Genomic DNA, 16,994 nt, shown 5'->3' with positions numbered 1-16,994 from the left:
CCCTCCCTTGCAGACTCCTATGATGCTCAGTCCTGTCTGTGTGTACAGTGTGATACTTCCTGCCATGCAGACTCCCATGATGCTCAGCCTTGTCTGTGTGTACAATGTAATACTCCCTCCCTTCCATGCAGACTCCCATGATGCTCAGTCAGTCTGTGTACTGTGTAATACCCCCTCCCTCCCTTGCAGACTCCTATGATGCTCAGTCCTGTCTGTGTGTACAGTGTGATACTTCCTGCCATGCAGACTCCCATGACGCTCAGCCCTGTCTGTGTACAGTGTAATACCCCCTCCCTTGCAGACTCCCATGATGCTCAGCCCTCTCTGTGTGTACAGTGTGATACTCCCTCCCTCCCTGCAGACTCCCATGACGCTCAGCCCTGTCTGTGTACAGTGTAATACTCCCTCCCTGCCATGCAGACTCCCATGATGCTCAGCCCTGTCTGTGTGTACAGTGTAATACTTGCAGACTCCCATGCTGCTCAGCCCTGTCTGTGTGTACAGGGTGATACTCCCTGCCATGCAGACTCCCATGATGCTCAGCCCGTGACTGTCTGTGTGGCTCAGTGGTAGCCGGTTACACCATGTGTGCGCGCGTGCCCGTGGCTCAGTGAGATGGCGTCGCGCGCTCCCGCCGGTTGCCCTGGTAGCCGAGGCCTCGCTGCAGCCCACAGACACCTGTCTCCCAAACTTCGGAGCTCCCTCAGTGACGGCATGGGGGAGACCCTGCGCCCCCCCGGCTACTCCCGCAGAGTTAGCGCCTGGGATGACTGCCTGGAGGAGCTCTCAGGACCGGCCAGCCCGCGGGGTTTCGGGAAGCGGACCGTGTCGGTGCCCCAGCAGCTGGGCGAGCGCTGCGATGAGTGGAGTTCGGGCAGCGAGCGGTCCGGGGTCAGAGGTCACGGTGACCTGGATACCCGCTCCCTGGGGGCCATCAGTGCCCGCTCCTCCAGGGACCATGGCCGGCAGCTACCCCTACTGAGGGGCATATTTAAAATCGATAAGAGGAGCTGCGATGTGACCCTGACTGCCAGCCAGCTGGTATGGAGCCTCATACAGCCAGATACCCCAGGTAAGGGAGCCAGATACCCCATCCAGCCAGATACCCCATCAAGCCAGATACCCCTTGGTAAGGGAGCCAGATACCCCAGCCAGATACCCCTTGGTAAGGGAGCCAGATACCCCAGCCAGATACCCCTTGGTAAGGGAGCCAGATACCCCATCCAGCCAGATACCCCTTGGTAAGGGAGCCATATACCCCTTGTAAGGGAGCCAGATTCCCCACCCAGCCAGATACCCCTTGGTAAGGGAGCCAGATGCCCCATCCAGCCAGATACCCCTTGGTAAGGGAGCCAGATGCCCCATCCAGCCAGATACCCCTTGGTAAGGGAGCCAGATGCCCCATCCAGCCAGATACCCCTTGGTAAGGGAGCCAGATGCCCCATCCAGCCAGATACCCCTTGGTAAGGGAGCCAGATGCCCCATCCAGCCAGATACCCCTTGGTAAGGGAGCCAGATACCCCTTGGTAAGGGAGACAGATGCCCCATCCAGCCAGATACCCCTTGGTAAGGGAGACAGATGCCCCATCCAGCCAGATACCCCTTGGTAAGGGAGACAGATGCCCCATCCAGCCAGATACCCCTTGGTAAGGGAGACAGATGCCCCATCCAGCCAGATACCCCTTGGTAAGGGAGACAGATGCCCCTTGGTAAGGGAGACAGATGCCCCATCCAGCCAGATACCCCTTGGTAAGGGAGACAGATGCCCCTTGGTAAGGGAGCCAGATACCCCATACAGCCAGATACCCCAGGTAAGGGAGCCAGATACGCCATACAGCCAGATACCCCAGGTAAAGGATTCCTGATACTCCATACAGCCAGATACCCCAGGTAAGGGAGCATGATGGTTTTGTTCAGCGTTGAGCTAAGATACTGCGCAGAACCCTCAAACTCCCAGGCCTCTGGTAGAGGACCCGATAATGAGGAATAAACATGCCACCTAGGAGGGGTGAAAAAAATCAATTATTAACAATTTTTTATTAATTGAACGGTTCTTACAAAGTAACTATTTTTCTTCCTCAGATATAACACATTTACAGGTTTATCACTGAAATGACCAGAACCGAATGGGGATACATTAATGTCCAGATATTTTAATTTAGGCCCTGAGTGGGCTAGATTTCCAGATTTTAGACGGACTGTCTGAAATCCAGACTGAACCAATTGGAGGTTTCAATTCCGAGCTTGGATTTAAAAACAATAAATCCGAACTGTTTGAAAATAGTTAAAAACTCATTATAGCAATAAGACTCCCAAATTGCTATAATGAAGGTACATGTGGCCATTGCTGCCCAGTCACTAGAAAAGGCCATCCATAGTGATGGGGCCTGTGAACTAATGGGAGGGACATAGTCACCCCCCACCCCTGGGCATCCGGTGGGCGGCTACTTTGAATATTGGGGGGGAGGGGCTGTTGTCCCCTCTACGGTATCCCACCCATGGGCAAATGATGGGGGACCTTCATACTAATAATAAAGGGGGGTAACTATTATACCCTCCCCTGGCACCCACCCATGGATGGCAGGTTGTAATATAACATGCTTTTTCCATGCTATGACCGCCATCGCAAGGTATGGGAAAATTTCCCATACCTTGCTTTACAATATAACCAAGAGCACTTTGATTGGGTGGCTAGGAAGCCAACCAATCCTAGCACTCCGACAGCCAAGTTTCACTTTTCTAGTTTATTAGCCAACAATCAGAGAGCTCTTAGTTAGATTGCAAAGCATGGAAAATTTCCCACGCTGTGCGATGGTTGTCATAGCATGGGAAAACCTATGAAAGGGCTTTCCCCGAGATAAGCACACGTTCTGTAGCGAGCCCTTCATTGGTGAAAATTAATTATTTTTGATTGCAGAGTGTTTTTATCTTTTCCGGCGTGTTTTTTTTTTTTTGGTGGGGGGGGGGGGGGGGGGGGGGGGATCTGACCTTTTCAGTTAAATTTTAGTTAGTGGTGTTTGTGATTATGGATTTTTATTTGCTAACTTTTGGGGCTGAAGAACAGGAGAATTAGAAGAAAGAAGACTTTGTGTGGGAAAGATATTTTTTTACAAAATGTTTTTATTTTTTTTGCCCCTCCTCAATATATTATTAGGGTGAGACGGGTAGGTATGGACTTTATTTTAGGAGGCTGGCTTAAGGTTTGTGGAACCCTAGCCACCTGAGGGGGGGGGGGGGGATACATGCTACACTGTGGTCATTGATAAATATCTGATTCCGGTGCTATAAATTAGTCGAAATGTGGACATTAGTGATGTGTTTAAACGCATCCAAGCTAATTTTACAGAGTTCACTTGTTTACATTAACAATTCGCAGATCTAGGGAAGCCAAAAGCTGTCTGAATTTGGTAATTCTCACTGTATTTATTCCATTTTGACAAAACCCAATGTTTATTAAATAACTCTGCTAATATTTAACTTCTAGTAGCATTTTTTAAAAGGGTTTTTATTTTCTTCTTTCCCTTTTAAAGTTGTGGTCTTTAAACTGTTGATATGTATTATAGTGACACATGTCCAAACATGCACAGTATAATAGTTGTCATTATATATTAGATTTTTACTCGTACTATTCCTTACCTCAGTGCTGCAGAATGATGCTGTTTGGAATTAAAAAGGAAAAAAAAAAGTAGATTATGAGTTTATTAGTATAGAGGTATCAGTGAAGCATAAGGATCAGAGCCGTGTTGAGTAACTTTAAAACATAATAACAAAGACCTAAATATCCTGAAACATAATTAATTCTGAGAGTATATCCTTTTCTGCCATGGCTCTTTGTGAGCAGATGTGATTGAAATAGATACTTTTAGTCTGTTTTGGATACCTAAAGTAAGACATCTGTCAGTTTATATAGCAGTCTTTCGTAATGGAATGGTGTAGAGGCAGCTCAGAGTAATGGGAATCGCCATTGTTCTGTGTTTTATCATCCTTAACGCTTTTTAGCATCCATGCTAACGAACAGTGGAGTCTTTTAGTTTAGAACAGAAGCTAATCCAAGGGTTTATATCACTGCAAAAGCTGCTCTTTGGGTTCATCAATTGTACCCCCAAAGAGGAGTGATTATTCAATATTTGCAGTAATGCTCAGTGTAATAAAACCTAGCATTAGCCTGCTGAAGGTAATACTATGCCACCAAACAATGTCATAATGACATGTTCACTATGTGCTATATATCTCGTTACTTGGCAGAATGTAATTAAGAGTTTATGTTTTGAGAAAACTAAAAGGGATGTATTACCTTTCATTTTAAATGCTTCATTTCTAAAATATCACTTTTTTTTTTACATGCTGTCATCATTGCTTTAGTAATCTTTTAACAGGTTCATTTTGAAAGCAGTTCAAGGAACACTACAGCGTTAGAAATACAAACAGGTTTTCCTAATGCTAGAGTGTACTAGGTCTATTTAGATTCATTCCCCCTTCCCAACTGCAATAACCAGTGTGAAAAATGTAATTAACTTTTTTCCAGCGCCACCTACTCCTCCTCTCATGACTTCATACGGCAGGTATTACTTTGTCTTCTCATCTAATACAATGCTTCTTGTAGAGAAGCACATGCTTAGCAAGCATTTGATGGCATCTGCATGAACGTCGAATGTCCGAGTCAAACTCGATAATTGAAAAGGAAGCCACTCTAGTGACTGTTAGGAAGAAAGGTGTGTTTAACTTTGCAATTAAAACATTGCTGTTTTTACAAAACAGAAATGTTTTGCATTGCAGAGGTAAAATGACTGGGGCACTGCACCCAGACCACTTCAGATGAAGTGGTCGGGGTGCCCTTTTCTCCATCAACTTCCATGGTTTATTCATTGTTATACACAGCTTAGTAAATAAGCTTGGATGGTTCCTGGCAAGTGAAGTGGCTTGAGTACCAGTACACTGCAGCAATTTAGGTAAAATTAACATTTTATCTATTGATTGATATCATTGGTTCTACATTATGTGAAAATATAACTTGAAGCCATCACAGATGGCTCTTATTGAGGATTCATCAAAACAAAGTGACTCTCTGTAACTAGATTCTGGCAGTTTTCTTCTATTGTGATATAAGGATGACATAACTATTTAACGATATTACCATTCTATTTATTATGACAGGGAAATGTCTAGTAAGTGCATAAATAAAATTTTATTTTTACACATTCTTCTTAGCTGTTACCTCTGTGTGCTTGGCGTAGAGGTATTAACAATATATATGGTCGCCAAAATTGGTGCAAGCACATCTGTTTCCTCCCACAATGCAAGATGTATGCTTTTGGCATGACACCTTCTTTGTCACGCAGTCGCCAATTCAGTTCGGCTCAAATATTATTGCTGCATTTTTCTTTTAGAAAATATTGAATATTCATATGCTCAGTGTCTTGCTTTCCATTTCACATTAATTACACAGATTGTGTATATGTGCTCCAAATGTTGAAGTGTTCTGTTCAAGCTCTCTGTGTCATGGATTTTGCAACTGGGCTTCCTAGTTGCCTATATAATACTTTAACTATGTTATTTGCTGCATGTTGCAAAGGACAGTATGTCGTCAAACCAGATCTGTCAACTTTTACCATTTTCACGTTCATCACTAGAGTATAATTAAAATGTTATCTCTTAACCACACCTCCTCCACACTCTCCTTTCAACTTGGCTACATACAAAATGTCTCAATGCATTGTATCACCAGATTTGATAATCCAAAATTGTCTTGTTGATTTGTTCTGTTTTGAATTGTTGTATGTCTGTATTTACGAGTTCTGTGTGTCAAAGCAGTGTCTATCTGTTATTCCCTAAGTCATGTCTATATATCTTTAATCTATTCTTAACTACTGATTTTATGAAACGTTCTCTGCTCTTTTCGTCCAGTCGTTAGCTCTGAATGTCATTGTATAATATGATGCCTATCCCGGTCTCCAATGACTTTTAGTGACTGTGTTAATTTTATCTAAATTGCTGTGGTCGTTTGTGACATTTCATGTAACAGTTGTCATCTATGACTGCATTTTTTTCTGAATTCATAGAATTTTTTTTCCCTTTTGGATAATAATATTGGTTCATTATTTTTAACATTACATAATATTGTTTGTAACTAGAGATGTCGCGAACATAAAATTTTCCGTTCGCGAATGGCGAACGCGAATTTCCGCAAATGTTCGCGAACGGGCGAACCGCCATAGACTTCAATAGGCAGGAGAATTTTAAAACCCACAGGGACTCTTTCTGGCCACAATAGTGATGGAACAGTTGTTTCAAGGGGACTAACAACAGGACTGTGGCATGTCGGAGGGGGATCCATGGCAAAACTCCCATGGAAAATTACATACAGTTGCAAGAAAAATTATGTGAACCCTTTGGAATGATATGGATTTCTGCACAAGTTGGTCATAAAATGTGATCTGATCATCATCTAAGTCACAACAATAGACACTCACAGTCTGCTTAAACTAATAACACACAAAGAATGAAATGTTGCCATGTTTTTATTGAACACACCATGTAAACATTCACAGTGCAGGTGGAAAAAGTATGTGAACCCTTGGATTTAATAACTGGTTGAACCTCCTTTGGCAGCAATAACTTCAACAAAACATTTCCTGTAGTTGCAGATCAGACGTGCACAACGGTCAGGAGTAATTCTTGACCATTCCTCTTTATAGAACTGTTTCAGTTCAGCAATATTCTTGGGATGTCTGGTGTGAATCGCTTTCTTGAAGTCATGCCTCAGCATCTCAATCGGGTTGAGGTCAGGACTCTGGTTGGGCCACTTCAGAAGGCGTATATTCTTCTGTTTAAGCCATTCTGTTGTTGATTTACTTCTATGCTTTGGGTAATTGTCCTGTTGCAACACCCATCTTCTGTTGAGCTTCAGCTGGTAGACAGATGGCCTTAAGTTCTCCTGCAAAATGTCTTGATAAACTTGGGAATTCATTTTTCCTTTGATGATAGCAATCCGTCCAGGCCCTGACGCAGCAAAGCAGCCCCAAACCATGATGCCCCCACCACCATACTTCACAGTTGGGATGAGGTTTTGATGTTGGTGTGCTGTGCCTCTTTTTCGCCACACATAGTGTTGTGTGTTTCTTCCAAACAACTCAACTTTGGTTTCATCTGTCCACAGAATATTTTGCCAGTACTGCTGTGGAACATCCAGGTGCTCTTGTGCAAACTGTAAACGTGCAGCAATGTTTTGTTTGGACAGCAGTGGCTTCCTCTGTGGTATCATCCCATGAAATCCATTCTTGTTTAGTGTTTTACGTATTGTAGATTCGCTAACAGGGATGTTAGCATTTGCTAGTGACTTTTGTAAGTCTTTAGCTGACATTCTAGGATTCTTCTTCACCTCATTGAGCAGTCTGCGCTGTGCTCTTGCAGTCATCTTTACAGGACTGCCACTCCTAGGGAGAGTAGCAGCAGTGTTGACCTTTCTCCATTTATAGACAATTTGTCTTACCGTGGACTGATGAACAGCAAGGCTTTTGGAGATACTTCTATAACCCTTTCCAGCTTTATGCACGTCAACAATTCTTAATCGTAGGTCTTCTGAGAGCTCTTTTGTGCGATGCATCATTCACATCAGGCAATGCTTCTTGTGCAAAGCAAACCCAGAACTGGTGTGTGTTTTTTTAGATGATGATCAGATCACATTTTATGACCAATGTGTGCAGAAATCCATATCATTCCAAAAGGTTCACATACTTTTTCTTGCAACTGTAGTTGATGCAGAGTCTGGTTTTAATCCATAAAGGGCATAAATCACCTAACATTCCTAAATTGTTTGGAATAACGTGCTTTAAAACATCAGGTATGATGTTATATCGATCAGGTAGTGTAACGGTTACGCCTGCTTCACAGTGACAGACCAAACTCCCCGTTTAACGCACTGCAAACAACCGCAAACAGTCCATTTGCACAACCGCAAACTCCCCATTTGCACAAGGTTGGATTCCCGTTGTGCTGTGACATCACCCTTATACGCTGTGTAAAGCATACTTTTTAATTTATTTTGGAACTGCTGCATCCTTTCCGACTTGCGGTAATTCGGTAACATTTCAGGCACTTTCTGCTTATACCGGGTGTCTAGTAGCATGTACACCCAGTACAGGTTGTTCTCCTTCAGCCTTTTTATACGAGGGTCCCTCAACAGGCACGACAGCATAAAAGAGCCCATTTGCACAAGGTTGGATGCCGAGCTACTCATGTCCCGTTCCTCGTCCTCAGTGATCTCAATGAAGGTATGTTCTTCCTCCCAGCCACGTACAACACCACGGGTACCAGATAGGTGGGATGCCTGTTGTGGTTGATCTTCCTCCTCCTCCTCAAAGCCACATTCCTCCTCTGACTCCTCTTCCTCACAATCCTCTTCCAGCGTTGCCGCAGGTCCAGCAACCGATGCTGATAAGGCTGTTTCTGGTGGTGATGGTGACCACAACTCTTCCTCTTCCTCTTCACGCTCATCTACGGCCTGATCCAGCACTCTTCGCAGGCACGCTCCAGGAAGAAAACAAATGGTATGATGTCGCTGATGGTGCCTTCGGTGCGACTGACTAGGTTTGTCACCTCCTCAAAAGAACGCATGGCCTACAGGCATTGTGCATGAGCGTCCAGTAACGTGGCAAAAAAATTCCCAGCTCCGCAGAGGCTGTCCTAGCACCCCGGTCATACAAATAGTCGTCAACGGCTTTTTCTTGTTGGAGCAGGCGGTCGAACATTAGGAGTGTTGAATTCCAACGTGTCGGGCTGTCGCAAATCAAGTGCCTCACTGGCATGTTGTTTCACCGCTGGATATCTGAAAAGTGCGCCAGGGCCGTGTAGGAACGCCTGGAATGGCCACACACCTTCCTGGCCTGCTTCAGAACGTCCTGTAAGCCTGGGTACTTATGCACAAAGCGTTGTACGATCAGATTACACACATGTGCCATGCACGGAACATGTGTCAACTTGCCCAAATTCAATGCCGCCAAACAATTTCTTCCGTTGTCACAAACCACTTTGTCGATCTCCAGTTGGTGCGGAGTCAGCCACTTTTCCACCTGTGCGTTCAGGGCGGACAGGAGTGCTGGTCCGTTGTGACTCTCTGCTTTCAGGCAAGTCAACCCCAAGACGGCATGACACTGCCGTATCCAGGATGTGGAATAGTACCTGAAAGCTGGGGGGGTGCCGTTGATGTGGAGCAAGACGCAGCAGCAGAAGAGGACTCAGCCGAGGAGGTTATGGAAGAGGATGGAGTAGGAGGAGTAGAGGAGGTGGCAGCAGGCCTGCCTGCAAGTCGTGGCGGGGTCACCAACTCCTCTGCAGAGCCACGCATTCCATGCTTGGCAGCCGTCAGCAGGTTTACCCAATACGCAGTGTAGGTGATATACCTGCCCTGACCATGCTTTGCAGACCAGGTATCAGTGGTCAGATGGACCCTGGCCCCAACACTGTGTGCCAGACATGCCATTACTTCCTTTTGCACAATCGAGTACAGGTTGGGGATTGCCTTTTGTGCAAAGAAATTTTGGCTGGGTACCTTCCACTGCGGTGTCCCAATAGCTACAAATTGGAACGCCTCAGACTCCACCAGCTTGTATGGTAAAAGCTGGCGGGCTAAGAGTTCAGACAAGCCAGCTGTCAGATGCCGGGCAAGGGGGTGACTTTGACTGAGACATATCCCTGTTATCTACATCCTCTGGCAATAATGGTTGCGCATCACTCATTTCTTCCAACTGATGTGTAAATAACTCCTCTGACAGATCAAGTGAAGCGGCTGTGGTGCAAGTGTTGGTGGTGGCGGCAGGCGGGCGAGTGGTAACTTGAGAGGTGCCCGAAGCTAAGCTGGAGGAGGATGGTGCGTCAAGGTTCCTAGCGGAAGCTGTAGAAGATTGGGTGTCCTGTGTTAGCCAGTCAACTATGTCCTCAGAACTTTTTCGAGTTCAGGGTACGTGGCCTCTGAACACTGGGCATTATTCTAGGGCCAAGGGAATCACAGCACCACGACCACAACGGCCCCTGCGGGGTGGCCTGCCTCTGCCTGTCATTTTTTTTCCATTAGTGGTACTATGCGTGCAAGCTACTGTGACAACAGATATGAGTGGCACTGTGCACTGGCAGAAGTTGGCAGAGTAGACGCTGTAGGCGTGACACACACGCTTGCAGGCAACTAACTGCTATTCAATCTATTAGTCAAATTTTTTATTTTTTTTTAAATGTACACTACTGTTACACCAGATATGAGTTGCACTGGTGTGACACTGTGCCCTGGCAGGATATGAGTGGTGGCAGTGGGCAAGTGGGCACAGTATACACTGTGAGCCTGACACACACGCTGGCAGGCAGGCAACTGCAATTAGATTACACAGAAAAAAAAAAAAGCAGACTGATGTTCTAGCCCTAAAAAGGGCTTTTTGGGGTGCTGTCCTTACAGCAGAGATCAGATGAGTCCTTCAGGACTGTAGTGGACACTGAATACACTAGCCTAGCTATCGATTTCCCTATTAAATCAGCAGCAGCTACACTGTCCCTCCTCTCACTAAGAATGCAGCTTCCGAATGAATCTAAAATGGATGCTGTCCAGGAGGTGCGAGGGTCTGGGAGGGAGGGTCTGCTGCTGATTGGCTGGAATGTGTCTGCTGACTGTGAGGTACAGGGTCAAAGTTTACTCAATGATGACGAATAGGGGGCGGACCGAACATTGCATATGTTCGCCCACCGTGGCGAACGCGAACAAGCTATGTTCGCCGGGAACTATTCGCCAGCGAACTATTCGGGACATCTCTATTTGTAGCACGTCGCATTCAAGGCATACTCTGTTTTTCTACCGGTATTTCTTTTGAAAAAAAAAAAATATATATATTATATAATTAAACTCTTATTAACGTAGTGGTTTTGCTGCATAGACCCTGTCCCTACAATCTGTTAGATCTAGTATGTTAGATATGACAATGTTTACATTTGTCACTATGGATGTTGCTTGTGGCTGTCAATCTGACAGTCACTAAAGGTGCTTCTTTGTGAAGACTTTTAAGAATTAAGTCTACTTGTGTTAGATGCGGTTTCTTACTGGATGTTGCTTTGTACTTTAAAAAAAATATATATATTTTTATTTATTTTTCAAAATATTGTCATAACTCACTAGAGGGCCATGTTCTAGCATTAGTCCTGCCGCTGCCCATGGGCGCTTTTACTTGCTTCGCTAAGGTGTAGTTTGGCCATCAATGAGAGCTGAGTCACCTGGGCAACCAGAGGCACCAGGAAAACGTGTGTGTTTCAAGGAAACCAAAGGCCGCTCAGTGGGCGTGATTATGTTTAAGTCTCCAACCCCCAAATCCGCATGGCAACCACAAACAACGATATATAATAAAGAGACAGATGGCGGGACAGGGGTTTAACAGAAGGAATGTGGCCATGTTAAGGCCCTATTTAGACACAGAAGTGCTGAGTTTTCAGTTCTGATCTCTTGGCACCTGAACCTGGCCTGTTTCTACACTCCTGAACCTTGCTGTCTCGATATTGGAACCTTCGTACTGTTTGACCTTACTGCTTGCCTTTTGGAATTGTTTTTTGGACTCTATTTGCATCCTTTTTACCTCAAGAAATTACTGCTATTTGGGTTTCAGTTGATCCCACTCGCCTGACAAATATAAAGTTATCACTTAACAACGTGTTGTGTGCTGGGTTGTAATGGTATATATTTCCAATGTATCTTCTTATTATTCACCCTTAACTTTTAGATTGTCAGTCAGTGTGGTGTCTTAACAATAGTGGGTTAATGGTCATTAGCATTCCATGTCATCCTAATGTTGGTATATAGTCACCTGTTTCATAGCAATCCTAAAATTGAAAGACCTCTGATGATAATAACTTGTAAGTAAAGTTTTATAAAGTTTGTATAGGACTTTGTTTTTATTTAGGGTAGTTAAAAATATGTGTATTCTTCCTGTTGAACTTTTCAAACATTTTCACATTATTTTTGAAGTGCTATTAGTTTTCATCACTTTTTTACCCAAGAGGGAGCATTAAAGGGGCTGTCTAAGCACCATAACCACTACATTCTGATGTGGTGTTTGCAGTGCTATTCGGTTTTTGAGTGGTTTTACCAAAACTGGAAGTCCCTGAAGCACCTATGAGTCAGTTCTTCTGCTCGGAAGTTTAACTTCCTCATTAGCACTATCTGTTTTGTCCATATTTTAGCAGAGCATATCAGCTAATCTACTGAATGTCATTAAAATATGGGTCAGCTCATCCAGGTATATATCTTTTATTCTATAGACTTTGCAATCAGAATTAGAAGTGTTCAGATTTAAGAAATAATTTCTCTTTGTTTTGAACTCTTCCAAGATGGCTGCCATGAAGTGTTAGTCAAGTTCACATCTGCCATCCCAATGCTGCTTGTGGCATTGACAGTGTATAATCTGCAGGAAGGCACAAGGTGAATGCACATGTGCCCCCTGTGGTATCCATATTGTTGCACAATTCATGAAATTGGGAAAGGCAGAAATAATATGCAATCTATACATAATATTATAATTGGGCTAGCACACTGTATACTGCCTTATTCTTTGATACTTTAAATTTTTCTAGGCTGGTACACTCACCCAGATAAATGATATTTGTAAAGATTGGTCGGGTGTGTTTGAAGTGATTTACAGCTTTGCAAGTTTCCCCACTAATGAAATAAGGTAACATACTTGATAGAGAGGCATCGAGCTTGATATTAAATTTCCGTTCCATTGCAAACCCTACAGGCTGTGCTGCATTATAATACTTACTGACCACTATATCTTTTCACTCATTCATATTGACATATTTGACATTGTGAACCTTTCTTTATAAAAGTGGGATGTTCTGTATCTACTTGTCTCATTTAATAAACTATTTAATAAAAGGAAAATTATTGAGTTACAAAAGGCAAATAAGAGAACTTTGGATTATTTCCGCTTTTACTGAATGTGTTCTGTAGGTTTTTTTTATTCAGCTTCATGGGTATACCTACTAAAAGCATCTTGACCTGGTAAGGTCACACTGTGAAGCCTTCTATGTGATATGGAACGTTAAGATATGGCTGTCCGAAACCGGAAGACCTACTTAATTGCTATTTTGTGCATTTGTAGCTCCTAATATACAGTGAAAAGTGCTTTGAACATGCACAACTGCCAATGTACTTAGCGGCACCTTGGGGTAAAGAGACAGTAAAACAGCTGGGGACTTATTCACTAAAGAATAAAACATGCAAAACTTATGTGAGTAGAAGACTTTTTTTAAACGCAGTGATTTTTGCCTATTTTTCCAGCTCTGTTGTTGTGGTTTACATTTTGCAGATATATTCTTGTTACCGGGGATGCCTCAACAGTTAGTTATCATATTAAAAAATAAATCAATGTAAAAAATTGACATGTTTATCAAATGAGAGTAAAATGTTTCTATGGCGATAAGCTCCTCATATTTTTCGGCATTCCCACAAAAAACATCTACATAGCTTGACCAAAGCCCCTGTGTGGGCAAAACGTTGCAATTCTTGTTCACTTCCAATAAAGCTGCTTAATGTGATATCTGGAAGGCCTGGACCATCCTATTTTCTCTTGACTAAATTACTGTAGACTAATGACCAAGACATCCCAAGTACTAGCGAACTTTCCCCATTTTGCTTCTTGATAGAGAAAGAATGAAAGAGTAGGGTGCATCTTTGTAGAAGAAGGGGAGTACACGGAAAATCAATGTTGGCCAATTTTTTTTTACGCCAACCGCCGGATGTGAGAGGCCTATGACTTCATATCCAATTGCTGCGCAGTGGCGGCATCCCTTCCCTCCAACTGAGCTGCCCTGTCTGCATCTGGAAGTACAGATAGGTGTAGAGGGGCTTGGGGGACCTATTGTGACTGTATTACATTTGGGGAGTGCATTAGGGGAGGGGGGTCAGCAGTGTATTAGGGCTCTGCAAAGTGGAATTCCAGAAACCACAAGCCATATGAATGAATGGCCCCTTCCCTGCACAGCACATATTTAATACACAGCCCTCATTAGATTCAAGGCTTTGCTAGATGCGCAAAATCTGTGCGGTTCGTACTTTCAGTTCCCAGGGGGATAATTATCAGCTCAGTCTTCTCGACTCTAAACTGAAATTGCTTTGGTCAATTTAATAATATTGGCATACTTGGGCCACCTATACCTGTGATAAGTGCCTGCTAGTGAGAGAGCTTGTGTGTGTGTGTGTGTGTGTGTGTGTCTTCTAGTGAGTGAGCTTGTGTGTGTGTGTGTGTGTGTTTGCTAGTGAGTGAGTTTGTGTGTGTGTGTGGGTGCCTGTTTGTGAGTGAGCTTTTGCGTTACTGCTGAAAGCCGACCGTTTGCGTTACTGCTGAAAGCCGACCGTTTGCGTTACTGCTGAAAGCCGACCGTTTGCGTTACTGCTGAGCGCCGGCCGTTTGCGTTACTCTGAGACATATTTTAATCCCCTCTGAGACATATTTTAATCTCAGGAACCATGCACTCAAAATTGCAACCATCTTTGGCAGCACCTATGTCTGTGAACAGACTTTTTTCCGAATGAAACATCTGAAATCTCCAACAAGATCCAGACTAACTGATGAACACTTGCATCACTTGCTACGACTAGCAGTGACAAATATGGAACCGGATATTGACCATCTCATTAGCCAAAAGCAGGCCCATACTTCCCATTGAAATATTATACGGTTATGTTAATTAAAATTGTACTCCATTTTAAATATTGCATTATTTTTCCTGTTTTTTTTGTGCACTACAAATAAAATGTGTGCAGTGTGCATAGGAATTCGTTCATCATTTTTTTCAAACTATAGTCCGGCCCCCGGCAGTGTCTGAGGGACAGTGAACTGGCCCCCTCTTTAAAAAGTTTGAGGACCCCTGCTTTAAAGGAACACTATAGTCACCTAAACAACTTTAGCTTAATGAAGCAGTTTTAGTGTATAGATCATGCTTTTCAGGTTTCACTGCTCAATTCTCTGTCATTTAGGAGTTCACTTTGTTTCTGTTTATGCAGCCCTTGCCACACCTCCCCTGGCTGTGATTGACGCAGTCTGCATGAAAAAAAAAAAAATCTAGTTTCACTTTCAATCAGATGTAATTTACTTTAAACAAGTGTATCTCTTTCTCTGTAAATTGAACTTATCACACACAAGAGGCTCTTGCAGGATCTAGCAAGCTACTAACATAGCAGGGGATAAGAAAATCTAAATTAAACAGAACTTTATCCACCTAAATGTCCTTATTTTATTTTTCAATTGACTGAACCAAGAAGATTAAATTATTATAAATAAACCATAAATAAAAAGCATGATCATCTTTTTTAAAACAATATTAATATATATTGCATGTATATTTATATTAAATCTTACTCATATCTCTAAATTAGCATATTCTTTCTAAACACGTTTTATCTTTCTTACTCTCTCCAGTTAGTTTTATAATGAGAAATAAAATGCACTCACTTATTAAAGGACCACTCTAGGCACCCAGACCACTTCAGCTTAATGAAGTGGTCTGGGTGCCAGGTCCAGCTAGGGTTAACCTAATTTTTTATAAACATAGCAGTTTCCGAAAAAATGTTTGAGGCACGTTTTCTTATGTTTTTTTTTTTTTCCCATTCATTTTTAAAGCATTATCTATATCATGGGGCACCTGTATCCTAGGTTTTTCATTAATTGTATTTGCCAGCTCATTCCTGAACAATTGAATGTTTTTGCTTTGAGACCATCGCTACTAAAGTAGACCTAGGTTAGCCACTGGTTTTCCAGCTGTTTTTTTAGGTTTATATGCCCTTTCTTAACAAGTAGTACAGTCTTAAACATTATGTACAGCAAAAGGTTGATTTTAACAGAGAATAGCATCAGTTTGCCAATTATTAGCCTTTTAGCTGTTTTACTACAGCTTCTATAAGTCTCTTCTACTCTCCCACAGGGAATTTAGAAGTTGTAGTTTTAAGAAATTTGGAGCATTGCGGATTAAAGGGACACTATAGTCCCCAGAACTACTTCAGCTTAATGTAGATGTTCTGGTTCTATATCCTATACCTGCAGGCTAAGCACTATAAACAGTGCCTTTTCAGAGAAAAGGCAGTGTTTACATTGCTGCCTAGTTACACCTCTAGACGCAGTCACTAAGATGGCCACTACAGGTGCTTCCTATCTCAGTGCTGCACATTATGCAGCAACTCCATTCATCATCTCCATAGACATTCCCTGTAGAGATACATTGATTCTATGCATCTTTATTAGTTCTGCGTCAGCCACTGGACAAAGTTTAGACATAACTGTTTTTTATTTATATATATATATATAATTTTTTTGTTTTTCAGAAGTCTCTAGTCAGTAAAAAGTTACTTTTGAAGTGGTCATGGTGCCTTAAGCCTGTATGTGCAGCGTTTCTCCACTTACAGAGTTTAACACCTTTGCAGCTGGAAATGTAACTCCACCTTCGGCTGCGTAATTGGGGAGTCAAGCAGGAGCACGTGTTCCAGGCTGGTTAATGTCAACTCTGTGCATTTTCTTATGCGGACTGTTGTGATTATGATTCTTGGAGCAACCATTTTGAAAAGCCAATTATACCCAAACTATTCCTTATGACCAAGATACATGTAGAAATGTAATTCCATAATTAGTTTTCATATAGTTATACATATGGGGTTCTCACCTTCATGAATGGTTAATTTCTGTAAAACATACATTACTATTTGTTATGGGACTTTTCTTTTTTTTTTTTTTACTTTTTTTTTTTTTATAAAGCCACCCTGCGTGTAAATTGCTTTGCTATTATTGACCTATATATTTATTATATAATGATTTTTATTTCTATTTTCTCGTTTTTTTTTTTTTTTTTTTTTTAATTTTATGTATATCAGCTAGCAAGATTTCTTTTTTTCTCTCATTCAATACCAAAACAGAATAAGTTGTGTGTTTGAAACCCATACTGCCACATTGCCATAAGGAAGCTCTATTATTTTAGAC

General features: G+C 42.6%; 1 protein-coding gene across 1 annotated transcript in view; it reads left to right on the top strand.

The window, feature by feature from the left end:
- The first annotated feature begins 615 nt into the window (after positions 1–615).
- Positions 616–16,994, top strand: part of CERKL (ceramide kinase like) — a 143,322-nt gene continuing 126,943 nt past the window's right edge. The window contains exon 1 of the mRNA XM_063429794.1: positions 616–1,072. Coding sequence (XP_063285864.1) covers positions 616–1,072 — 457 coding nt within the window. The remainder of the gene's footprint in view (positions 1,073–16,994) is intronic.

Source organism: Pelobates fuscus, chromosome 8, assembly GCF_036172605.1.
Source record: "Pelobates fuscus isolate aPelFus1 chromosome 8, aPelFus1.pri, whole genome shotgun sequence".
In the NCBI taxonomy this organism is placed as follows: Eukaryota; Metazoa; Chordata; class Amphibia; order Anura; family Pelobatidae; genus Pelobates; species Pelobates fuscus.
This window is presented reverse-complemented; position numbering and strand designations above follow the sequence as displayed.